General features: G+C 41.7%; 1 protein-coding gene across 6 annotated transcripts in view; it reads right to left on the bottom strand.

The window, feature by feature from the left end:
* The window catches only part of dlg2 (discs, large homolog 2 (Drosophila)), a 179,093-nt gene that overhangs the window by 87,268 nt on the left and 70,677 nt on the right, over positions 1 to 21,148 (bottom strand). For 2 of the 6 annotated variants that reach the window (XM_078286622.1, XM_078286620.1), the window contains exon 1: positions 1,415 to 1,470. The exons of 2 other annotated variants lie outside the window; for them this stretch is intronic. In XM_078286622.1, coding sequence (XP_078142748.1) covers positions 1,415 to 1,444 — 30 coding nt within the window. In that variant the 5' untranslated portion in view covers positions 1,445 to 1,470. Of the gene's footprint in view, positions 1 to 1,414; positions 1,499 to 21,148 lie in introns of those variants that run through there. 2 more of the 6 variants (XM_071902916.2, XM_078286621.1) reach the window with 2 other exon arrangements.

The raw sequence follows: 21,148 nt of genomic DNA on the forward strand, positions 1-21,148 counted from the left end.
AATTGCAGGTGTTTGATTACAATTGATATAGCATCATATTGTAGCATGTGTAACATGAAATATATTGGCCGTGTCTTAAATCCAGGATAGCTTCCTTTTACCTTGATACCAGCTAGGTTCCTATTAAGATACCATTTCTGAAGGAAGATGATTTTCAAAGATTTAATCATCTTTGATAATCATGAACTGAATTTTTCAAAACAGATTAAAAGAAATGATAAAAACATGCCAGGTAAATTATGCCGGCTAATTAAGTGTACTTGTTTGCAATGAAAAATCATCAAGTCATTTTAGCTTTATATCTACATTAACGACTTTGCAGCAAGTTAATTATTCGACCATATATAGGGAAAAAAACATTTCACATATATATATACATATATATATATATATACATATATATATATATATATATATATATATATATATATATATATATATATATATATATATATACACTTAAGAACATTTTTTTAGATTTGTTTAAAAATATAAAATTGGCCAAAACAATGTACTGGTACATTGGGACATTGTACATAGGAAGAAAATCTTTTCCCAGTGTCCAAAATATATTTCCACTATACAAATATGAGGGAAGAGGATTCTCTATTGAGGATTTTTTCTTAAAAGTAAAAAAAAACAAAAACAAAAAACAGGTGTATTTCAATTGCATCATAGTAGGTTCTTTTTTTTCTTCCGGAAAACCTTTCTCAAAGTGGGGACTTCTGTCCGCCTTTAAATTTGGCAGACGTTAGAGGACTTTCATTCTTCCTTCTTTCATTCTTACTGGTGCTGCAAGGTTGTGTGGGATACTTCTTCCTACTTCTTCTACCTCTAAGGAACCATGACATACTTCCTTCTAAGTTGTTCATAACAACATGTGTTAGAGGGATGTTTCCAACCCAGATGAGTCAACACTAGAAGCTGCAAATTTCAACTTCTTACCTGTGTGACCTAAATAGGAAGTTTCCTTGGATTTGAGACAGAGCCGTTGTATGCAACAACAACGACAAATTCATATGACACAAAATGAAAACCCAGTCTTGACATGAATAATGTCATCAAAATGATACTGTTTTATTGACAATAATCTTCAGAGAACAACATAAATATAGTGGTAACACATGGGCATGAGAGTCAACTATGGCCCTAAAGAGTGTTGTGTGGATGGAATGCCCCTTGACCCCAATGAACGCAACATGGAGGTTCGATGGAAGCTGATTTCAGAGTTAAACGTCCCATTACAGTGCATCGACATGATGATATGAAAGCAATGATCTGAGAAGGCATGAGAGAGGAGCAAGAGCAGGCAGCCCTGCCCCGAGCTTTGCGGTACGGTGGATCGTCAGGATGTTACTGTATATGCAAGTGAGATGGGACAACAAAACTAACCCCCCCCCCCAATCTCTCTCACCCAGGGAGCGTTCATCAAGGCAGGGTTCATGCAGGGTGGGGGCTGGCCGTTGTGGGGTGACCCCTGCACTGCCGGTGGCCTGTTCTGGAAAGAGGAACACGACCACATGTGACCACCGGTTGGAGACCGAGAGCAAACCAAGATCATTAACAGGTCTGAGAAACAGCGCAGCAGGGACTGATGTAACGTCCACTTGCTTCTCTCACTCTTTTAATAACATTCACTGAGGAATAAAATGCAAATCAGGTAAAGTGACAACAACTATAAACGCCCCACCTGTCTATAAACAATCAATCAATCCCAAGATAATAGACATACGTCCGACACATCCATACAAACGCAACCACAGCAGCGAGAGGTAAGAAGCTCATCACAAGGGACAGGTACGTAGGCGCGTGTGACGCACAAACACAGAATCCAGCGCACGGATGACAGATACAGTTAGGATGATTACAAACTGAAACGGACACACAAACAGAGAGAGAGAGAGAGAGATAAATGGATAAAGAGTGAGAGAGAGAAACGAACAATCATAAGAAAGTCCCATGGTGAAGGACTCGAGAAAAATTGTTGCCTAACAGACGTGTGACAGTGCAAGCGGTGCACAAAAGCATGACGCTCTTTGGGCAAAATACAAAGCTTTAAAGATTTATCTTCGATTTCTCTGGAGGAAAATGCCTGGGTGGAGGTAGAGGTGGGGGGTGGGGGGTGGGGGTTTAAAAGACTGGGGTCTCTGCTTAACAAAGGCTTTTAAAATTTTGATGTCACCCTGTGGAAAGTTCTCTGTGGCTGGAGGTTTTGAATTTTTTCCTGAAGTGGTTATCTTCTCAGAGCAAAAATTGTTCGCATCAATAATAAATCAAAACGATTATTTCAACAGCACTTAACAACAACACTTTTGTGCCCTACAGGGTATGAGGGACTAGTAAGGAGCTAGGTAGGGGTCAGCGGTGGTTGTGAACATTTGCATTGCGACACAACATTCATGCTTTCCATCCCGAGCTGGAAATTAGCTGGCTAATGTCAGCACTGTGAACTTGGACTTGGCGTTTTAATGGGACAAAATTTGACTGAACCTTATGAAGAAACAGGCAACAAAAGGCCCATACCTCTTATGTTTAATATGTCCACACTGAAAATGAGTGAACAGTGACAACAGACACCAAGGGGTTACACAAACAGAAGCGGAGAGATCTCCCCGAGATGCAACCCAATTCCAACGCCCCAGCGATTACGGTTATTTTTGATGAGGCCTGAAGGCAGCATTGTAAAGAGCTGTATTCTAACGACAGGAGGATGCAGCTCTGGGCCAATGATATATCAGCTACTGGGGCTACTAAAAATAGAAGTGCATTCTGTAATTTTGCCTTAGCTGTATTCTCATGCATGAATTCCTACGATCCAATAGATGTAGGGGAAGTGGCGAGGTGGGGTAGCAGATGAACTTGAGTTTTGAGAGAAAATCCTCCTCATAATGTCTATACTGCTTTTTCACATTAAAATTAAATAGGATATACATTATCGGTCTGTGTCTGTCTGTGTGTACATGCCTAAATCCCCCTGTTTGAGAAGAAATTGTCTTTTTAACAATGTTCACAGTGCACGGAAGTCATTGCAACAACAATGGAGGAAAGCAGTAAGAAAAGAAAGTACAGTGAAACTTAACGTGCCGCAGACAAGACCCATTCAAAAACGGGTGAACATCAGCACTGCTTTTCCACGCCGGCACCATCTGAAGTGGAAAAGAGCTGAAGAGTCGAAAAGAGCTGAGCAGCAACTTGTAGGAGGAGGAGGGTAAGACTTCCAATAGACTTCCCTGCCTCAATGCAAAAAGCTACACATTATAGCTTTAACGATAGACTAAACTCAGTTCATGTCTATGGGGCGAGTCCTTAAGCTTTTGATCAGCAAAACTTTTTCCAGCCATATTTCATACAGAGTCATTTGCCCATCTATGCAGAAAAGCACAGAAAAAAGCGTGTTGATGAAGTGGTTTGTGTCATCACACTGTGCGTCTGTCCTATTGCATGGCCTTGATTCAAACACAAACACTCCACATTGTGCAGCGGTAATGAAAAACTGACTTGTGGGAAAAGAACAATGGACCACTTAGTGTTGACACTTCATTCATTCTCTTCCATTCATTCTCCGTCAAGATGAATGGAGGTAAACGGAGCATGTGCAGTTGTATGCATGCGGTGCACGTATGCTCCATTTTCTTCTGTAGCTGCTATTTTGGGGGCGCTATTATGCCACAGGTGGGCAGAGTTTCATTGAAGCCCTTGAAACAGGTGTTCAGTGCACACTGTAATTACTGCCATCCAAGAGGATTAATCAGCAGCCGTCAAGAGATACAGTGGTGCAAAGTGTTTCTGCTTGACAATGCACGGGCGCAACAGGAACGATGAGCTCCCCTCTCTTTGCCGTTGCCAGTAAATCTGTCTTTATCGCCTTCAGCTCTTATCCACCGATTGCCGATTCAGAAAAGCTGGAAGTGTAAACACACCTGATACCAAGTAGACAGTGTTTCCTTTGTGTTTTATGTTGCAGTGATGCTAGGAGGCAATTTTAGTTTTGGTCCCAGTTAAGGATGGGACAGAGGGAAGGAAGGAAGGATGTTTTATCTCACAATACGATTCGATATGTGATATTGGGCGCAGAATTATGTTTATTTCTGAGCCACAAATCTTGCTAGCAATGGCATTGGCTTGCTAGAATGTAAGCAACATTTTAAAAATGTCATTACAAAGCGTAAATAATATCATTCGGATGAGAGCTTGTGAAATTGTGATGGGTAAGCCGTCTCATTTGTGATTACTACAGCAGAATAAAATGGAGCTAATATCACGAAACATTTTTCTGCTTCATAATACATATTGTCACATTTTTGTATTGCGATATATTGAATTTTGATATTATCCTATCCCTAGTCCCAGTTATGATTCTCGTGCAGATCGCAGTGGAACAAAATTATGTTTGGATACTTTATCATCATAGAAACATTAATTCTAAATATTACAACTACACTGCTTTATGTTGTGGAGGGAAATTTGGCTAAATTATGCTATTCTTTTTTACATTACAAACACACACACACACACACACACACACCTTTGTACTTCTATTTTTATGAGGATGTTCCTTTGATCACATTCATTCCCTAATCCCTCACCCTAACCCTAAGCTTAACCCTCACCACAACATGCCTTTTCTTAACCCTAACCTAGACCAAATCCTAATTCCAATCTTCATCCTAACCCCGAGCCCTAATCCTAAACCAGCCTGTCGAAGAAGTGAGGACCAGCAAAATGACCTCACTTTGCAAAAGTGTAAAAGTAAAAGTGGTTCTCACTTGAACAGAAGTACAACAACACACACGCACACTCGCGCGCACCCACACACACACTCTTTCTTAGCCTCCCTCTCAAGAGAGGAGGACATGGCGAGGCCAGAAGCAGTGTCTGTTTGCTCCGGGGCAGTATGGCCAGTTCCCAAACACAGATGTCGCCTCCACCGGGGCGTCGCTACAGGGGAGGAAGGCAGGTGTCTGCAGCTGCTACTACTGCAGCTTAGCTTACCATGGCATAATGATGGAGAAGTGGCTCTAAATATGGAAACTACAAGCACACTGTAGTCAAAAATCACACTGTTCCCGCATAGTCAAAGTTAAAAGCACGGATTAGTCACTGCAAAGTTATTAGCATAATGTGATGACGGTGATACTGTAAAACCATACTTGTTCTCATCAACCTGCCAGTTAAACAAGCTATTTCTCAGTTAATGTGAGCAAAAGCATTAAGCATCTCAAAGAACCAAGCACTTGAGAGCATCTCTGCATAATACAGTCACTCAGAAATACTGTCTTTATGCATATTGGCTGACAAAAATATTTTTCACAATGCTTTTTTTTGTCTGAGACAGAAGCAAATTACACTACTATCACAAAGTATGAAGGAAATTATATAAATGTCTATGAATATATAGAATTTCAATGACAGTAGAATGAGGTACATCAAGTTTTCAGTGAGCTTCTATAGTTTCTATATCAAAGAGTTTTCATATCCAATATCTCCATTGCCTTCTACAGTAAAATAAAACAGGAGAAATTGTTCTTTCACCTACAGCGGCAGGAAGGAGATAATTCAATTTTCTATGAAACCCAAGGAACTGGAATCAAATACTATCCATAAATGAACCGCCTCTTCCACAGTGTTTCCACTCTGAAGCAGTCCAACCTGCATCCTAAAATCTCACTTAAGATTAGATTTGATAGCAAGAAAGGCAGAATTGTAGCAATTTGACAGGAAAGTATTTTTTGAGATTACATTACATACCACAACCTAAAGATGAAGTCTACATTTCCTCCATTAAGTAAATTAAGCACAAATGAATAAATTGAAATGAATCACATACAATTCAAGAATATCTTTCATCTCTCACATTTTGAAAAGAGTGTCCAAGTGAAGGAGCATGTACACTGTAGGACATAAACTGATAACCAGCTCAGAGTGGGATTGGTATAATGAGGTGAAAAGTTTGTACTCAGCAAGCACATATCAAGGAAAGCTCAGAGCTAAAGACCATCTCTACTGTAGCACCAATCAAAGGCCATTTGACCCCAAGCCTGAGAGAAGCCCAGTGACCTACAATATATGAGAAGCAGCACTACAGCCCAAGGTACAATCACCCATACTATGGTTATGCAACCATATTAGAGCTGCGCAGAGCACTATTTGAGTGTGCTTTGATGAGTGTATGAAGCCTGACATGAAAACAAATCACATTTACTCAACGAATCTTAGGTATCTAATATTTGAGGTTTTGTTGTAGGCTTCAAAACCATTGCATTTATCTATTGCATTGCATTTATTTATATATATTTTTTATAAGTTTCAGGTATTGCATACAGTACATGTTTTTTCACATTTACAGTGAGAGCCTCATGACTTGTTCCACCAGCTTTACTACCATGCACATCAAGCGCCTTGATTGACATTGGTTGGTGATTCAGAGAATCACTTCTCTAATGGATCCATTGCTAGATGGTGCTAAGCTCACAATTTATGGAGTGGAGTAACTATAGTCATGTAACACTATCAATAGCTGATATTTTTCTTACAGTATGTTGGGTGCGGAAAACCCTATAAAACTTTGAAAACACATGATTCAAAACTTCTTTTCCTCATTTCCTTATTTCTTTTATTTTTCTTCATATATAAGTTCATGATGCATCAGTGTTAACTTCCCACAGCAATAACTGCTTAGCACCGAAGATGTTTCCAAAAAAAAAAAAAAAAAAAAAGAAACAAACCAGGATCTCATGGATTACCACTTTAATGCAGCCAACAACGTGCATATGATGTGATACCATGGTCCTCTATACCTGCTTTGAAGCAATATGTTCCTGGAGGATATCTTAATAATCCTTTGTGTGACATTTGTAGAGGTCACAGTCAACTCGGACTGAACATGGTTTATGCGAGAATAGGCAAGAATAGGTGGAATAGGCGAGATAACATGGGGAATTTACAGCTCCCAACCATTGTGTTCATCAGAGATGTAAGTTAGTTGAAATGAAAGATAAGAAGTTTGGTCTCTCAAACAATACCAAACACAAGGAGTTTCTAAGGTTCCTGAAATTGCAGCTGAAGTCACTTGAGGAGCTGGTGCCTATAACTCTAAATATAGGTGAACAATAAAAGAAATTGATGTTTTTGGATCCCACCATGACCCAATCACCATGTCTTCAACCCAGTTAACAGAACTGGCAGCGCATGTAAAGGTATTATGTTTTCTTTCTTTCTCTAAACCTGGAGTCTGGAGCTACAATCACGTATAACAAACAATAAGAGTGCATCACATGTGCAAGCGCAGCCTCCCCCAAGCTACTTTTGTACTTTTCTCTACACGGTAGTAAAACTCAGCCGTGGCACTGAGGCATGATGAGGCCCACGTGAGTCTAATGGAGCACGGCTTGGACAACTGACGTATACTTTAACCACGAGTGACTAGTGCTACAGGGAGAGAGAGAGAGGGAGAGAGAGAGGGAGAGAAAGACAGGAGGAGATGGAAGAGGAGGGCATCTGACCGCTGGGTGAAGGGTGAGAAAATGCGCTTTTGCATGGTGAAGAGGAGGAAAGCGAGTGCAATAATGAGATTTATCGGAGGGAGATACAGTGGGGGACTATTTTTAAACACTTAACGTTTCAATTCCCAAGCTTTGAGAAGACACAATGTTCACAGAGGCTTCCCTTTATAGACCAAATAACGATTTCCTTCCGTCAATAAAGCTAATTAAAAAGTGATCTCCGTTGTTAAATTTCAAACAGAATGGCTGGGGAGGTCAGAGAAGTAGCATGAAATAAATAAAGCAGAGCGGAGGGGAGGGCGGTTGAGGGAGCTGGAGTTAGTGTACCAGCTAATTTGATCATGCTTTCAATGAGCAACGAAAAGCAGAGATTGCCCATGTTGATTTGAAGGATTTGAGAGTATACTGGACTTGTCTAGAAAGGAAAACATTAAAACTAGGTGAGATTTGTAGATTTGTAATATTCACAGGGAAATCAGTCCAATTTGGGGTAACACTAGAGCTGTTAAACAGTTAAACAGTGAGGATCACCCCTCCAAGCAATGCACCGTTTTTTGCTGAGCTTCATACAGCATGTGGTGTTCTCGCTATTTATAAACATTTCACACATCACACCAAGCGGGGCAGAGTTGTGCTGTTCTGCGCTAAGCGGGTGCTAAACCCTGGAAAGTGCTGCTTGATGACATTGTAGATTAGTCTCTCTTTGTTTTGGGGGAATACTGCTTCAGAGTGGATTTGCACTTAAAATTGATTCTCCCAAGTTTGTTCTACACAATCCACAAACGTATTTTAACTTCCAGAGCCATTAGTAATGATTAGGACCAAACCAAACTTTGCTGTTATTGTACATCTTGGTGAACTATAGTGAAGAAACATTCTTTTTCATAGTTCAACTTGATTAAAGCCGCAAACATATCCTTGGCTTTCAGATCCAAAGTTTGGTTAAAGTTCAAATGCGGGATTTCTCAATTTCCCTGCTTTGTCTCCCCCTCTGGCAGTGAAATGTATTTGAAATGATGTTCGGACTACAACCAAATAAGACTAGGTCAAAACCTAGTATATGGCTGGACCGTGTCCGTCTCCTCTCTCCGCCGCTGTCCTCTCCACCGCGCCCACGGCCCGCATTGATCCTCCCGATCCAAGCCCCGGTCACTCTGGTACCCATCGGTGCCGAAAACGCCGTTCGCCGGACACCCGGTGACGCATAGGCGTCGGGACCCCCGCCGAAATCTCGGCCGGATCACCGGGAACAAATCGGCGCCCAGCTATCGGCACTGGCCGGAACCGTGCTCCCGGGAAACACCGGGAAGCATCGGCAGTAAGCCCTCGGCACACCGAAACCTCCATGCTTGTCTGTGTCTCTCTCTCCGCCGACAGAACAGAGGGCTGTCAGGTGGACTGAGCTCGCGCATATGCATCGAAATAAACGGCGATATGATATAATTGTATAGCTTCCACTTTAGCTTCAGTTAGCTTCAGCTTACATGCATGATATTGGTCAGCCTGCTTACTGTGTGGGAGAAACGGGCTCCCATCTCAGCAGAGAAAATTTCGGACTCTGTGATCCTATGATGTGCCACGGCCGACCAATGGTGTAACTTCATCACTCAGTCACTCAGTGAGTGACAGACATTTGCGTTTATAGGGCTGGCCCCGCTGTTGTGGTCCAGCCAACAACCACAGAAGTATTACATTATCAGAGAAGGTGTAGCAGCCAGTGTCGCTCGTGTGCCGTCAGCTCACCAGTAAACAGTTCCCACCCTAGTAAAAATGGCTTCCCCGAACCAATTAGGCAATTAGATTTTCTATGATTGTAGCTTTTGCAATGAGATTATGCAATAACATCGCTTATGATGGTGTTAATATTGCAACTTGATAGTAACGGCAGCCTACAGTGTGTGTCACTAGCATATCAGCCAGATTGGCCAAAAACTATTTTCAATGGACGCTCCTATGCTAACTAGCTAGTATGCTAACTAGCTAGTATGCTAACTAGTTAGCGGCACTCAGCTATCCAGCGCAGATAACCTGTGTTGGCTCACGCTAGTTGGATAGTTAGCAGACTTTCATCTTACAGATAAAATAATTATGCATAAAGTAACTAGTTATTACAGGAAAAAATTCCAGCTTTAATGCGTAGGGCCAAACCAAACTACAAGACCAAGACAGTGCAACAAACTACCAAATTACAGTAACACAAATATCTTTTCACAGATCAACTTAAAATAAACACAACATGAATACTGTACACTCTCCTCCTGTAGTGCAATGCCTCCCAAAGACTCTCATAAGTTTGATATATATAAGGCGTAGTAGTAGTAATGACTAAGGCAAAACCAAACTTTGCTGTTATAGTACCTCTTGGTAAACTACAGCAACAACAAATTTCCTTTTCATAGTTCAACTTGATTAAACAAACAACATAAATACAGTCCCCCAGTAGTGCAATGCCTCCCAATGATACTCAGAATTTGGACACATATGAGCCACGAACCTATCCTTGGCTTTCAGATCCGCTACATTGTAATGATTAATTTACGACCGAACCAAATTTTGCTATAATTGTACCTCATGGTGAACTACAGCAACAACACATTCCTTTTCACAATTTAACTTGATTAAATAAACACACCATAAATTCTGCACACTCTCCTCCTGTAGCGCAACGCCTCTCAACGTGAGGGCTCGTAATACGCCATGGCTACTGGGCCGGCCCGCTGAGCTGTGTGTGCAAAGGCTAACCACTCACGTGTGGCGTTGTCATGCTTCGATGAGAGGATCCCTCCTCTCTGACGTTCACTACAGTCCTGGCCGGCAGAATCACGCCGAGATGAAAATGCGGGGTGGCATGGCCGAGGGCAGATTCAGAGCCTCTGTGCAGAATTAGTGCGGAATCTCCTAGCGGTTGTGTGCACTGACCCCTTTTTCTGAGGCTTTATATACCTACAGTAAGACTCGTTGCCCCACAACCCCCCCCCCCCCCCCCCCCCTTCCCCCTCTCTCTGCTACAGCCCTAATTCCCACAGACAGTAGGAGGGAGAGCTGAGCTATGGGAAAATGAAAAGAGCACCTGCCCTCTGCCTTTCTTGCTTTTACAGTCAAACGTACGCATTTCTGCTGTCAACCAGTTTTTTTAGCTTCGGCGCGTCACGCATGTTCTTTTTTTGGCGAGCACTGGATTTTGCACCCACGCACTGTCCGTTTTTTTTTTGCTAGTCGCTGTAGAATAACGTCTCGATGTTATTTATGGAATTGTAAGGCCTTAGAATAATCCTGTGGCTCTACCCATCAACCTGAATCTGAACTTACCAACTCCTTGAGATCTGTGGTTGAGGAGCAAGATGCTAGTTTGTCACATAGATATTTACAATGCTCTGAGAAGCGTTGGCCTTTTTCTAGAGTCGGGGAATTTGATGCAGCAAATGCTTGTTGATTCCTTGATTGTTGTTGTTTGTCATTCAGTTCTGCCCTTCTGTCGCTATTTTTGATGAGAGAACTGGGAATGAGCTGCCACTGGTTGGACAGTTGGACTCAGTTTGCTCAAACTTTGAGCACAATACGATTGGGTGAAATGACAGATCAAATCCCTTTTTACTAAATGGACTAAATGGACTGCATTTATATAGCGCTTTTCTAGTCTACCGACCACTCAAAGCGCTTTACAACAATGCCTACATTCACCCATTCACACACACATTCATACACCGATGGCGGCAAGCTACCAATTTGGGATTCAGTATCTTGCCCGAGGACACTTCGACATGCGGACTGGAGGAGCCTGGGATGGAACCACCGACCTTAGTGGACGACCCGCTCTACAACCCGCTCTACCTCCTGAGCCACAGCCGCCCCTATGTATTGTGTAAAGGAGGTCTTGCTTACTAGATTCCAAAAGTGTCTGACTGTGATGAGCTTCAAAACAGCTTCAAAAACAGAGACAAATGCAATTCAAATTTCAATTCACATTGATGACTGCTGCTTAGTGATATCATGAAGCAAACATCTTGCTAAATACAGTAGCTTCTAACCAAAGCTTTACTCTGTGTACGCAAAACCTGTGTAGTTTGACACTTTCGACAGTTTAAATAATGAAAAACCTTCCAATCACTTCACTCAAGCTCAGCAACGCAGAGAGTTCACTCAGTTTAAAAATAGGGGAAGTAGAGGAAAAATCACTTCCTCTAATGATATGGAAATCCTCTTAGCCTCGTATTCTCCTATTCTGACACCGCAGAATAATACTCTAGTGACAGAAAAGATGAGGGATGAGAACAAAAGCGAGATCTGAGTGACCTCAACAGAAAACTTAACTGTTTAAGCAGTACTATAGTCACAAGAAGCGGCACATATCTGAAATGAAGGAAAGGAACGGAACGTCTTGGAAATCATCAAGTATAGTTAGGTCTAATCAGAAACCGTACTTAGTCCCGTTAGTCAGTAACCAAGTGAAAGGAGCTGAGGACTAAGTACAGTACTGATGAGTACCGTACAGAACAGTAAGTATGAGCTATCACTGTAGCTGGAGTGGGAATTTTTCGACAACACTGAAAAAAGTCATTTTATTTAGGCTGAAAAAAGGATAAACTAAGCTCAAATTTAAAACTCTCTGGATTTCCTCTCCTTCAATCTTTCTTTTTCTCCTCAATATTTCTGTCCAACTTTCTGATTCAGCATAAACATGGATCACTAAGCACATTAGTCACTGTACCTTGTTATTGAAGTTACAAAACTGTAACAAATTTGCCGGCATGTATAGAATGTAAAAAAACGACAACAACATGAAAATGGTTCTGATAGGTTTCCAAAGCTTTGCCTCTTGCCCAGAGAATTCATTAGACTGGCATAATATGCTTGACTCACAAAATATCATTAATTCATGCTTCATATCAGTGCTTTTGACCCTTGAGAAAATAGCTTTGAGAACCTTGTTTGTTATATCACAACAAACTCATTCTCCAATACTGTTATATACTGCTTCTGTTTCATTTAAGGCACTGCAATGCACAAAGTGGCACTGAAAGTGTTGGAAACAGACTTAGGTACAGAATCCAAGCTTGCTTCCCTGGCAGCATATGATAGGCAGGTAATTGGAGAAAAATAAAATTGTCTGCAAGTTCACTTTCTGTTGAATCTGAATCACTTCAATCACCGCTGACAGAGTGAAACAGCTATGGGGCTGGACCCAATGAGCACCTTTGAGCACTGTCAAAGGCAAAATACGTAAAGGTTAGATAGAAGAACGGTGGAGACGGAGGAACATTTGACTTGCAGCATGGCACATTGAAGACATAAGGTTGACCTGTCACTGCGATAAATGAAGGGCGACAGTACAGGGATGCAGAAATATAACGTTAGCGGTACATGTGCCGGAGATCTGCCCTAATTAAAACCCCGAGTATTAATACAGCTTTAAGGATTGCAGCTGAAAAACGAAATCGACACTGCGCTGCTATCGTGCCGGCACTGCCTATCAGAAGACATAAATGTTCTCTGACTTGTCATCCTACAGGACACTCACTTCCATCAGGTATAGCACACAGTTATACTGATAGAACCACAGCTACATACTGTACCTGAAGCCTGAAGTCAAAGACTAGAAAAAAACGTCTTTAACAACGTCAACACCACCCTGTTCTCCTTGACATGAAGACCTACCTTGCATCCAAACATCAACGACAAAGTGTTGTTGGTGCAGGCAACTTTGCAGTGGCACAGCACGGGGGTGCACTCCGGGCTTTTGACTATGGGAGACATTCCTGCACACAAAAAATAAAACACCCGGATGGACTGTACTGTAGCGCCGAGCTCCGAGAAGAAGAGGCAGAAAGACAAGAGGGGATAAGCTAAGACGAAAAAGAGAAGGCTACAGAGAACGGTTTCGCGTACGATCTTTAGCTCGTATCACACACACAAACACACCCTAACACTGGGTCTGTCGTTCCCTCTCTGTCTCTGTGAGCGATGCCCACTGTCTCTCTTTCTCCCTTTTCCCTCTCTCTCTCTCTCTCTCTCCACTCTACCTCGATTACCCTCATCACCCTCCTCCTCCTGTTACTCTCCTTCCTCGGAGCTCTGTGCATTCTCAGTCCCCTATATCGCCTCTGTATCCGTGGAAGCATGAACTCACGACCAGATTAAGCCACTGTATTACATATCCTGAACTAATCTAAAACTGCATTCGGATTAGAAACTACTGGCAGTGCTATACGTTTACATACAGTACACAAAGCATGTAGGACAGTAGCAGCTGATCAATTTTTGGTGGTCAACATAAAGCTACAATACGCGACTTTTCACCTTGAGGCATGAAGTACATTGTTAGTCCCGCCCTCCTCCCCTTCAGTTGGTCAAACTCCCGCCCCACATCTTGATCAGCTGTCTACCTTGAAACAGCATCTAGCCCGAGGCTGAGGTAACCAGCAGCCGTAAAGTCTCCACAGGCGTTAAGGAAGCAGACGGCGAGCGCATCCAATCTGCAATAAACACAGCTGATGTTCACCGTGTTTTTGAACAAGTCTTGTCTGCCAGAATGTGGCTTTCTTCTTTCTTTCCTTGCTGCTTTCCTCTATTGTTGCTATGCTGCTCTGTAGTCGCTAGCCTCACCTTAATAGCCACAACCAGCTCATCACTGGCCACGCCCACAGCAAATGGTACACGCCCCAAAATGTCCCCGACATCACTGGCAAGCGGTTGGATTTAGGCATGAACACACAGACACAGACCGATAATGAAAAATATATCCTATTTATTTATTGCCATTTTAATGTGAAATAAGTTGTGTTACTAACACTTCCTTTGTCAAATCAGGGGTATGTATTGCTTTGCCCTTCCCAGCAGCCCCCTGCTGTTTTATCACTCCACTGAAAACTAAGAATGGAACTCGGGGATGAGTCACTTTTGTAGATATTTTGTTTCTCTAGCACTTTTCTATTTTGTAAAGCATCTTTCTTGTGTGTAATTTCAACTTGTAGGAGATCTGAATTACAACTTGCTCTTCTAAAAACTAAGGAACTTCATGATAAGGAGTTATTTGAGTCAAGATCATGTAATATCAGCTACCTTACATGCTGAAATTGTGACAGAGTTCCGCATTTTTATATATGAAACTGAATTATGACTATGAAACAAATTATTTTTTTCCCCAATATCAGTTATGATTACGGCTTTTCATCGTAACTAAGATACATTTTTAGCATATCCACCCCCTCTTTGGCAAACGACTGAGCCCAAATTAGCCCGGCCGCCCTCTGACAGACCCGTGACAGCGTACGGAGGTTGAACACTGCTCACACATCTTCATCTGGCAAGATGCCCGGCTAAGTGCTGAGAGCCCTGGGTGAAGTGCTGATGTGTGCATTGTAGGTGAAAATTACAAAATCACAGTAGGTTAATATCTTTAATAATCACACATCCTCCCGGGTTGATCTGGCACCGCATCTCGCCGTCAGAATTTTGTGCTTTCCAATCGGCCGCTTGAACAATGGTGGCTTGCGCGATCGAGGTGTGGAGCAGTATGTGTGAGCGGGGGTGTGTGTGTGACCTGAGCACACGGGATACTTGGCAACTAGAGGCTGTTTTTTCATCTCCTATGGTAAGGCCAATTTTTCCTGGTGCAAAATTCTTGGAAATATATATTTTTTTACAAGCCTGGGTAAAAAAAAAAACATTTCTTAAAAAACCCCATAATAAATCATATCAATGTCCTCTAAATGGATGAAATTCTATTCATATACCTATAAGCTATTAATATACTGTATGTCATGCACACCGGCTCGTATTCAGAGTTAAGATAAGCGCACATAGTGAGGGTTTAGTGGGGAGTTTCCCAAATAAGAGGTGTTCCCCGACATCTCCGGGATTCTGACTTGCAGCGCAAATTCTTTCTACTACGTGTTGTCTGCTCTGGAGAAAATCTAGCGTAAGTGCAGCGGAAACTGTATGGCAGTGTTGTATACAGCTGTGTGGAAAGTAACTTGTTGATAGACTGTTAAAATTTTAGATATGTCATTGTCAAGCATTATTTGTATTTTGGGGGTTGATAACAGTTGTGATTGTGAATAAAGCCTATTAATGTACGTACCTATGTCCTTTATTTTGATGCAAGAAAAATAGTTGTTAAACTCTATCAATTTGTCAGCTTTTGTGTGGGAAACCATAAGGTCTTTGAAGGAAAAACACAGATAAGCCTATTATAGGCCTAGTGAACAAACAGTGCAATGATGCTTATCCCTACGATATGCTAATTAAGAAAAGGCTATAATATAATTTGAAATATGCCACTGCTTTAGGCCTAATTGATCTACATAAAATGTTTCTTTTAGGACTAAAGAATATTCAATTTCTTTAAGTTAAAGGCAAGTGCTTCTCTTAAAGGGAATGTGACTGGCCCACTGAGAGCGCCAATCTGCAAAAACTTACTAATGCCAGAAACTTGGCAACCCAGTGGGCAGGTGTGAGAGAGGGGTCATTTAAAATCTTGTCTGTAGTTTTCTTAGCTGAAGGAAGCAGCTGCATGACTAGGAGTGCACAAACTGTGAATCAGAACCATCATGCATTGGTCAAACCAAAATCTAGCATATCACTGGTAATATCTAATCCGAGCAAAAAACACTATCAAGGTAAACATATCCTTGCTGCTGCATGGTGAGGCTGTGCTGCTGCTTGTCCTCAGGCATTAATCTACTTCTAATAAGGCCAATGGGTGCCTTTGAAGGGGGTGGCTGTACAATCAAATTCACAAAACACGACTGTACAAGTTTCAAACTTCTTTCTCCCGCTGTCTCTGTCTCATGACTTCTCATCAGTCCTTAGCCTGCGGGAGATTTGTAGAGTATGAGATCATTAAAAGTTTGGGGGAGTCATTGCCTACTAGTCGTACGGCAGATCACAGCTATGTAACAAAGCTACTGGTTGCAGTATCAAACCCTTTATAAAATAGACACCCTCCTGGGCATTGTGTAGAATGTGAAATGCTACACTGTGCATGCTGATTAACCACCACAGATATACAGTACAGTGTTATCTGGACACAGCCACTAGATGGAACTGTAACGCTGAGTATAGACAGTGCTCCACTGCTATCAGATCAAGTGTGGAACAGGAGGGGCCAACAGTAACTAAAAACTCAATTACAGCCCCCTTTAATAAACAGTGACTGAGGTCAATTGAGGATTAATTAATCAGGGAGGCCGTCAGGGAAACAATTCCATAACACATTTCATGAAATTATTAACAAACGCAGACACACACACACACACTGTCCCATATCCCATGTTTGAAGCCTGGTGTGTGACAATGGATGTTTTCCTTTGGGAAACACTTGAGCTTTGCTTTGTTCCTTCTCACATGCACATGTGGAACTGGGGCAGACAGCAGGACCGCAGGCATTGGCATTTCAGCCTGTTGTCGGGTGAGGTTAAGAGACTTGGGAAACCCCATGGAGGAAACATCAATTGGTGCTTCATCTCAAAACCGCTCTCCTCACAGGTACAAAACCCAAGCAAATTTCATTCTTCATCCTCAGGGCCGTCAAGTCCAATTCAGCTTCCTCTGTCTGCGTTTTGCTCGACGCAGAATGACTGATGACTCTGCGTCTTTTTGCTGCAGGTAAGCATTTCCCGTCTTCGTATGCTCGCCGCTGAGGCGGTATGCAGGTGGGAGTCTTGGCAGGATCAAACGCAATCTGAAAATACGTCTGTAGAAGATAACATCTCATTACCCAGTACACTCACAGACGCTTACTGCTGATTTGGCCCCTTTATACTTTATAATAGACTTTTGTGCCCTGAGAGCTAAAGAACAAGGTTCACTGCTCAGACCGCATTGATGGGATTCAATCTCTGAGCTGCTGCAAGCCCTACACTCATCCCATTTCAGACTTAAATCATTTGTTTTGCAGAAACACAACACGTACACAAGCAGAAGCAGACCCAAACACAGTAATGGGTGTCACTGCAGATTATAACTAGGGGGCTTTTCTATTTTAAAAGGGTTTTCCCTGCATTGTAAATTGTTTGGCTGCCTGAACATAATTATGAGCCACCTAAGGAAAATTGTAGAAACTGAATTCAAATTGGCTTGAAAATTGCATTTAAATAAGAGCCTATTTAATAGAGACACAAGAGTGGAATGTGATGTGATGAATTCGTCCACCAACAGAGGGCGCGTGTCATTCTATCAGCAGTGACAGGAGAGAGAGCCAGTTGGAGCGACAGGTGGCTGGTGGAGCGAGCCAAAGTCAACTGCACAGAGAAGAAGTTTCGCTATGATAACAAAAAGCGTACAATTTACAACTTCTTTCAACCTTTGAAGAAATGAGTGGTGAATGACGGCAAAAAGCAAAGTTAGTGTTGGAAGTGTCCACTTGATGTTAGTAACGTTACGGGCAGCCGGTAGACCCTCCTGTGTCTGTTGTAGCAAGCTACCGCTACACAGTCGGGACAAAATACTCTGACCAAACTGAAACACAACAACGGCTACGCCATCAGCTTGGCTGTTCAGATGCGCAAGGTTATGATCTAACATGCGTTAAGCCCAAGGCTTCCTGGGAAAAAATTCCACGTAAAGCCATGATCCCTTATTGATTTCCCTTATTAAATCTATACCAATCACAAAGGAGATGTGGATTGTGCAAAAGGGGCTGCACTCAATACCAGGAATATGTCTCTGATATTTTGTACATTCAGCGTATGCTCTAACAGGACAGCTGAAGAATTCGTATTATGTATTCAAAGCGATTTTGTACATGCCTGAATTATCATTGCATAACAACATCTGATAAGATCTAAAAATGTATTAATCACAACAATAACAAATCGGGCTAATCCTGTCATAACATAAGGAGTGCTTGAAATTGTGAAGGCAATGGCAATCATCTTTCAGATCCCAGCCACTTCTAAACATCCATGTAACAAATAAAGTGATGAATTAATACTGACAAACTTGTGTCTTGTCTCTGTCCTCTTGGCCATGGAAATATGAATAAAATTAGATTTAAAAAAATTAAAAGCATCTCAACTAGGACAGTGTTATGTTAGTCTATGCCAAAAACTGGTGTCTATAAAAACATAAAATTGGAATAGTAGAGGTTTGGGTTAAGTTGGATGCGATGACAAAGCCAGAGCGGCCGCGCTGAGGCACCACCTAAGCCTCTTTTTGAGCCAGAGAAAACCCTGTTTAATACTAAGAGCTAATATAATTTTAATCAAGTTTTACATTTCCACATGTAAATCCTTTTGGATGCAAATATTCAGATGAAAGCAACACCACCAGAGAGCCCATGACTCAGTGACAGATAGCACGTGTAATCAGAACTGTAATTTGAACCCACACCCATGGATGATGTTTACACACAGCACTTCCCCCACACTACGTTAATGATCCAGTTACAAATATGTCCAGGCAAGAGGAATATAAACACTGTCTCAGAAGTGACAGATCTTCTCGTTCTGTGGCAAATCTGCAAGGGAGATTTAGTTTTTGAAATATGCCCATCCAGGATACAACAGAACACAGCCGTTAAATGTCTCTCATTCGTGAAATAGATCTGGGCCACACAGTATCCCATATCCTATGTATTGTACATACAATACGAAAGCACCTTATTAATGAGCTGTTCTCTCAACTAATTTCCTCTCGACACCCCACAGCTGTTAGCCATAATCTGTTCACTTTTATCTTGTATAAGCCACTAAACTCCTGCTTCAGTATTAGTAAAAACCACACCAAGAAAGAGAGGATGTTGTTCAGTAGGTTTTCTATGAGATGGAAGGTCAACTGAAACTTGTGTCTGTCGGAGTTGGAAACACAAAACTAAGGATGGTAGGACTTGTGTGAGAAATACGCCAAGAAGATTTCTTTAAAAAAGGCTCAGTAAGCTCGCATTTCCACTGGGTCAAATGAACACACAATACTGTATGTGCTGCACAACCCTGAGACGTCCATTCTGATGTTCAAAGGATTTAAAATTTCCAGACATAACAATGATAGAAAGTCAGATTTGATTAAAAGTGATAGAAATTCTTGATTGATTTGATTGTGATTCCTCTGTTCCCACAGTCTCTGAACTACTTGTGTAACTGTCAAAAAATCTAAAATAAGACATCTGACACAAAGCCAGTTAGTTAGTTAGTTAGGTTTTGTTTTCAAGTCAAAACATTGCATCAAGAATGTGTGCAAAATTAGGGAACATGGTACTTGTAAGACTTTATAAAACAAATGCATAAATGTATGCTAATTAGGGTAATTTATCAACAACAGCCAGTCAAAACAATGAAACCCAAGGATAATGGCTTAATTCAAACTCAATTTTGAGAAAAACTGAGAACCCAAACAGCGTTACAGAGCAGGCAGTATTCAGGAAGTTGTGCCATACTTGAACCAAAAGGATCACAATGCATTACAATGCTCACGTGTCGCATAGGAAGAACGGTTTACTCATAGTTTGGTACTTATTTTGGTATTTGTGTCACGGTTTGGTGTGTCAGCAGTATAAAGCAGGGAAAAAATGCCAGTGCTGACACAAAACTTGCATTTTGAGTGTTGGAAAAAACATGTTATCTATTTTTTTTCCATTCTTACCGTTACCTACAGGTATTATAAAACCAGAAAAAGCACGTATATCCCATTTGGACTCATTGTTAGCAGCAAGAGGCCTAGCAACGGAGCTCACCGTTTCAACAGACAGCTGACTCTGGAGTCAATATTCTCTGCAGGTCCAAGTACTACAGGTATGTAAGAGACAAATTATATATGGGTCCAAAATCGCCAAACATATCCTTTAAGACCTCTAAAAGTACATTTTGTTTCAATTGTAGGGCTTTTTCAGGCCTGGAATAAAACAAAATTCATCCCATTCACACGCATGGCAGATAAAATGCTATCTATGCTAGAGGCTACCAATGCACATGTTGTTGACAGTTCATTTTTGGTTACAGCCTTTAAACATCTTTTTGCGGTGGGTTTCTTTTCACTTCACAGCAATTTTGATGATATAAATTACCAGCTGATGGATGACTACAGTGAAGTGCAGTTTTTGCAAGGTTTTCCAGAACAAGTTTTTCCTTGTCGTTTCCATTTATTTATCGTTTCATAATGTGGCCGTTGTGATGCCCTTTGAGACTGTGATTAAGTAGCCTGGTAAGACCATCCTGATCACGTGACCTCACATTCTGTTTCGCTCCACGGATCAGTCTGGACTTCTAGCCGCCCACATCGTGGGCGGGAGTACTTGCCTTGACAGACAAACTCCTTCAGCCAATCAGCGAATCCAAATTCAAATCCAGTTGGAAGAACGGTTAAAACGTCTTTTCCGCCGAGAAACTCCGCTAGTGCATACTCTTGTTCTTGTTTAATTGTTGTTATTGAGTCTATTTCTGCAATAACTGCACTTATGGCTGTGTGTACTGTACTAACGTTAACGTTACCGCTCGTTGCTTCGGGAGACGCCATTACTGTTTTGCCAGCGGCGGCCTGTATTTCACGTCATCAACTACGACGCAGTCCCTGATTGGCCCGGTTACATTGTAATTTCAGGAAATCGATGTGGGCGGCTAGAAGTCCAGACTGATCCGTGGAGCGAAACAGAATGTGAGGTCACGTGATCAGGATGGTCTTACCAGGCTAGTGATTAAGGGCTATATAAACAG

This window comes from Centroberyx gerrardi, chromosome 11 (assembly GCF_048128805.1).
Source record: "Centroberyx gerrardi isolate f3 chromosome 11, fCenGer3.hap1.cur.20231027, whole genome shotgun sequence".
NCBI lineage: Eukaryota > Metazoa > Chordata > Actinopteri > Beryciformes > Berycidae > Centroberyx > Centroberyx gerrardi.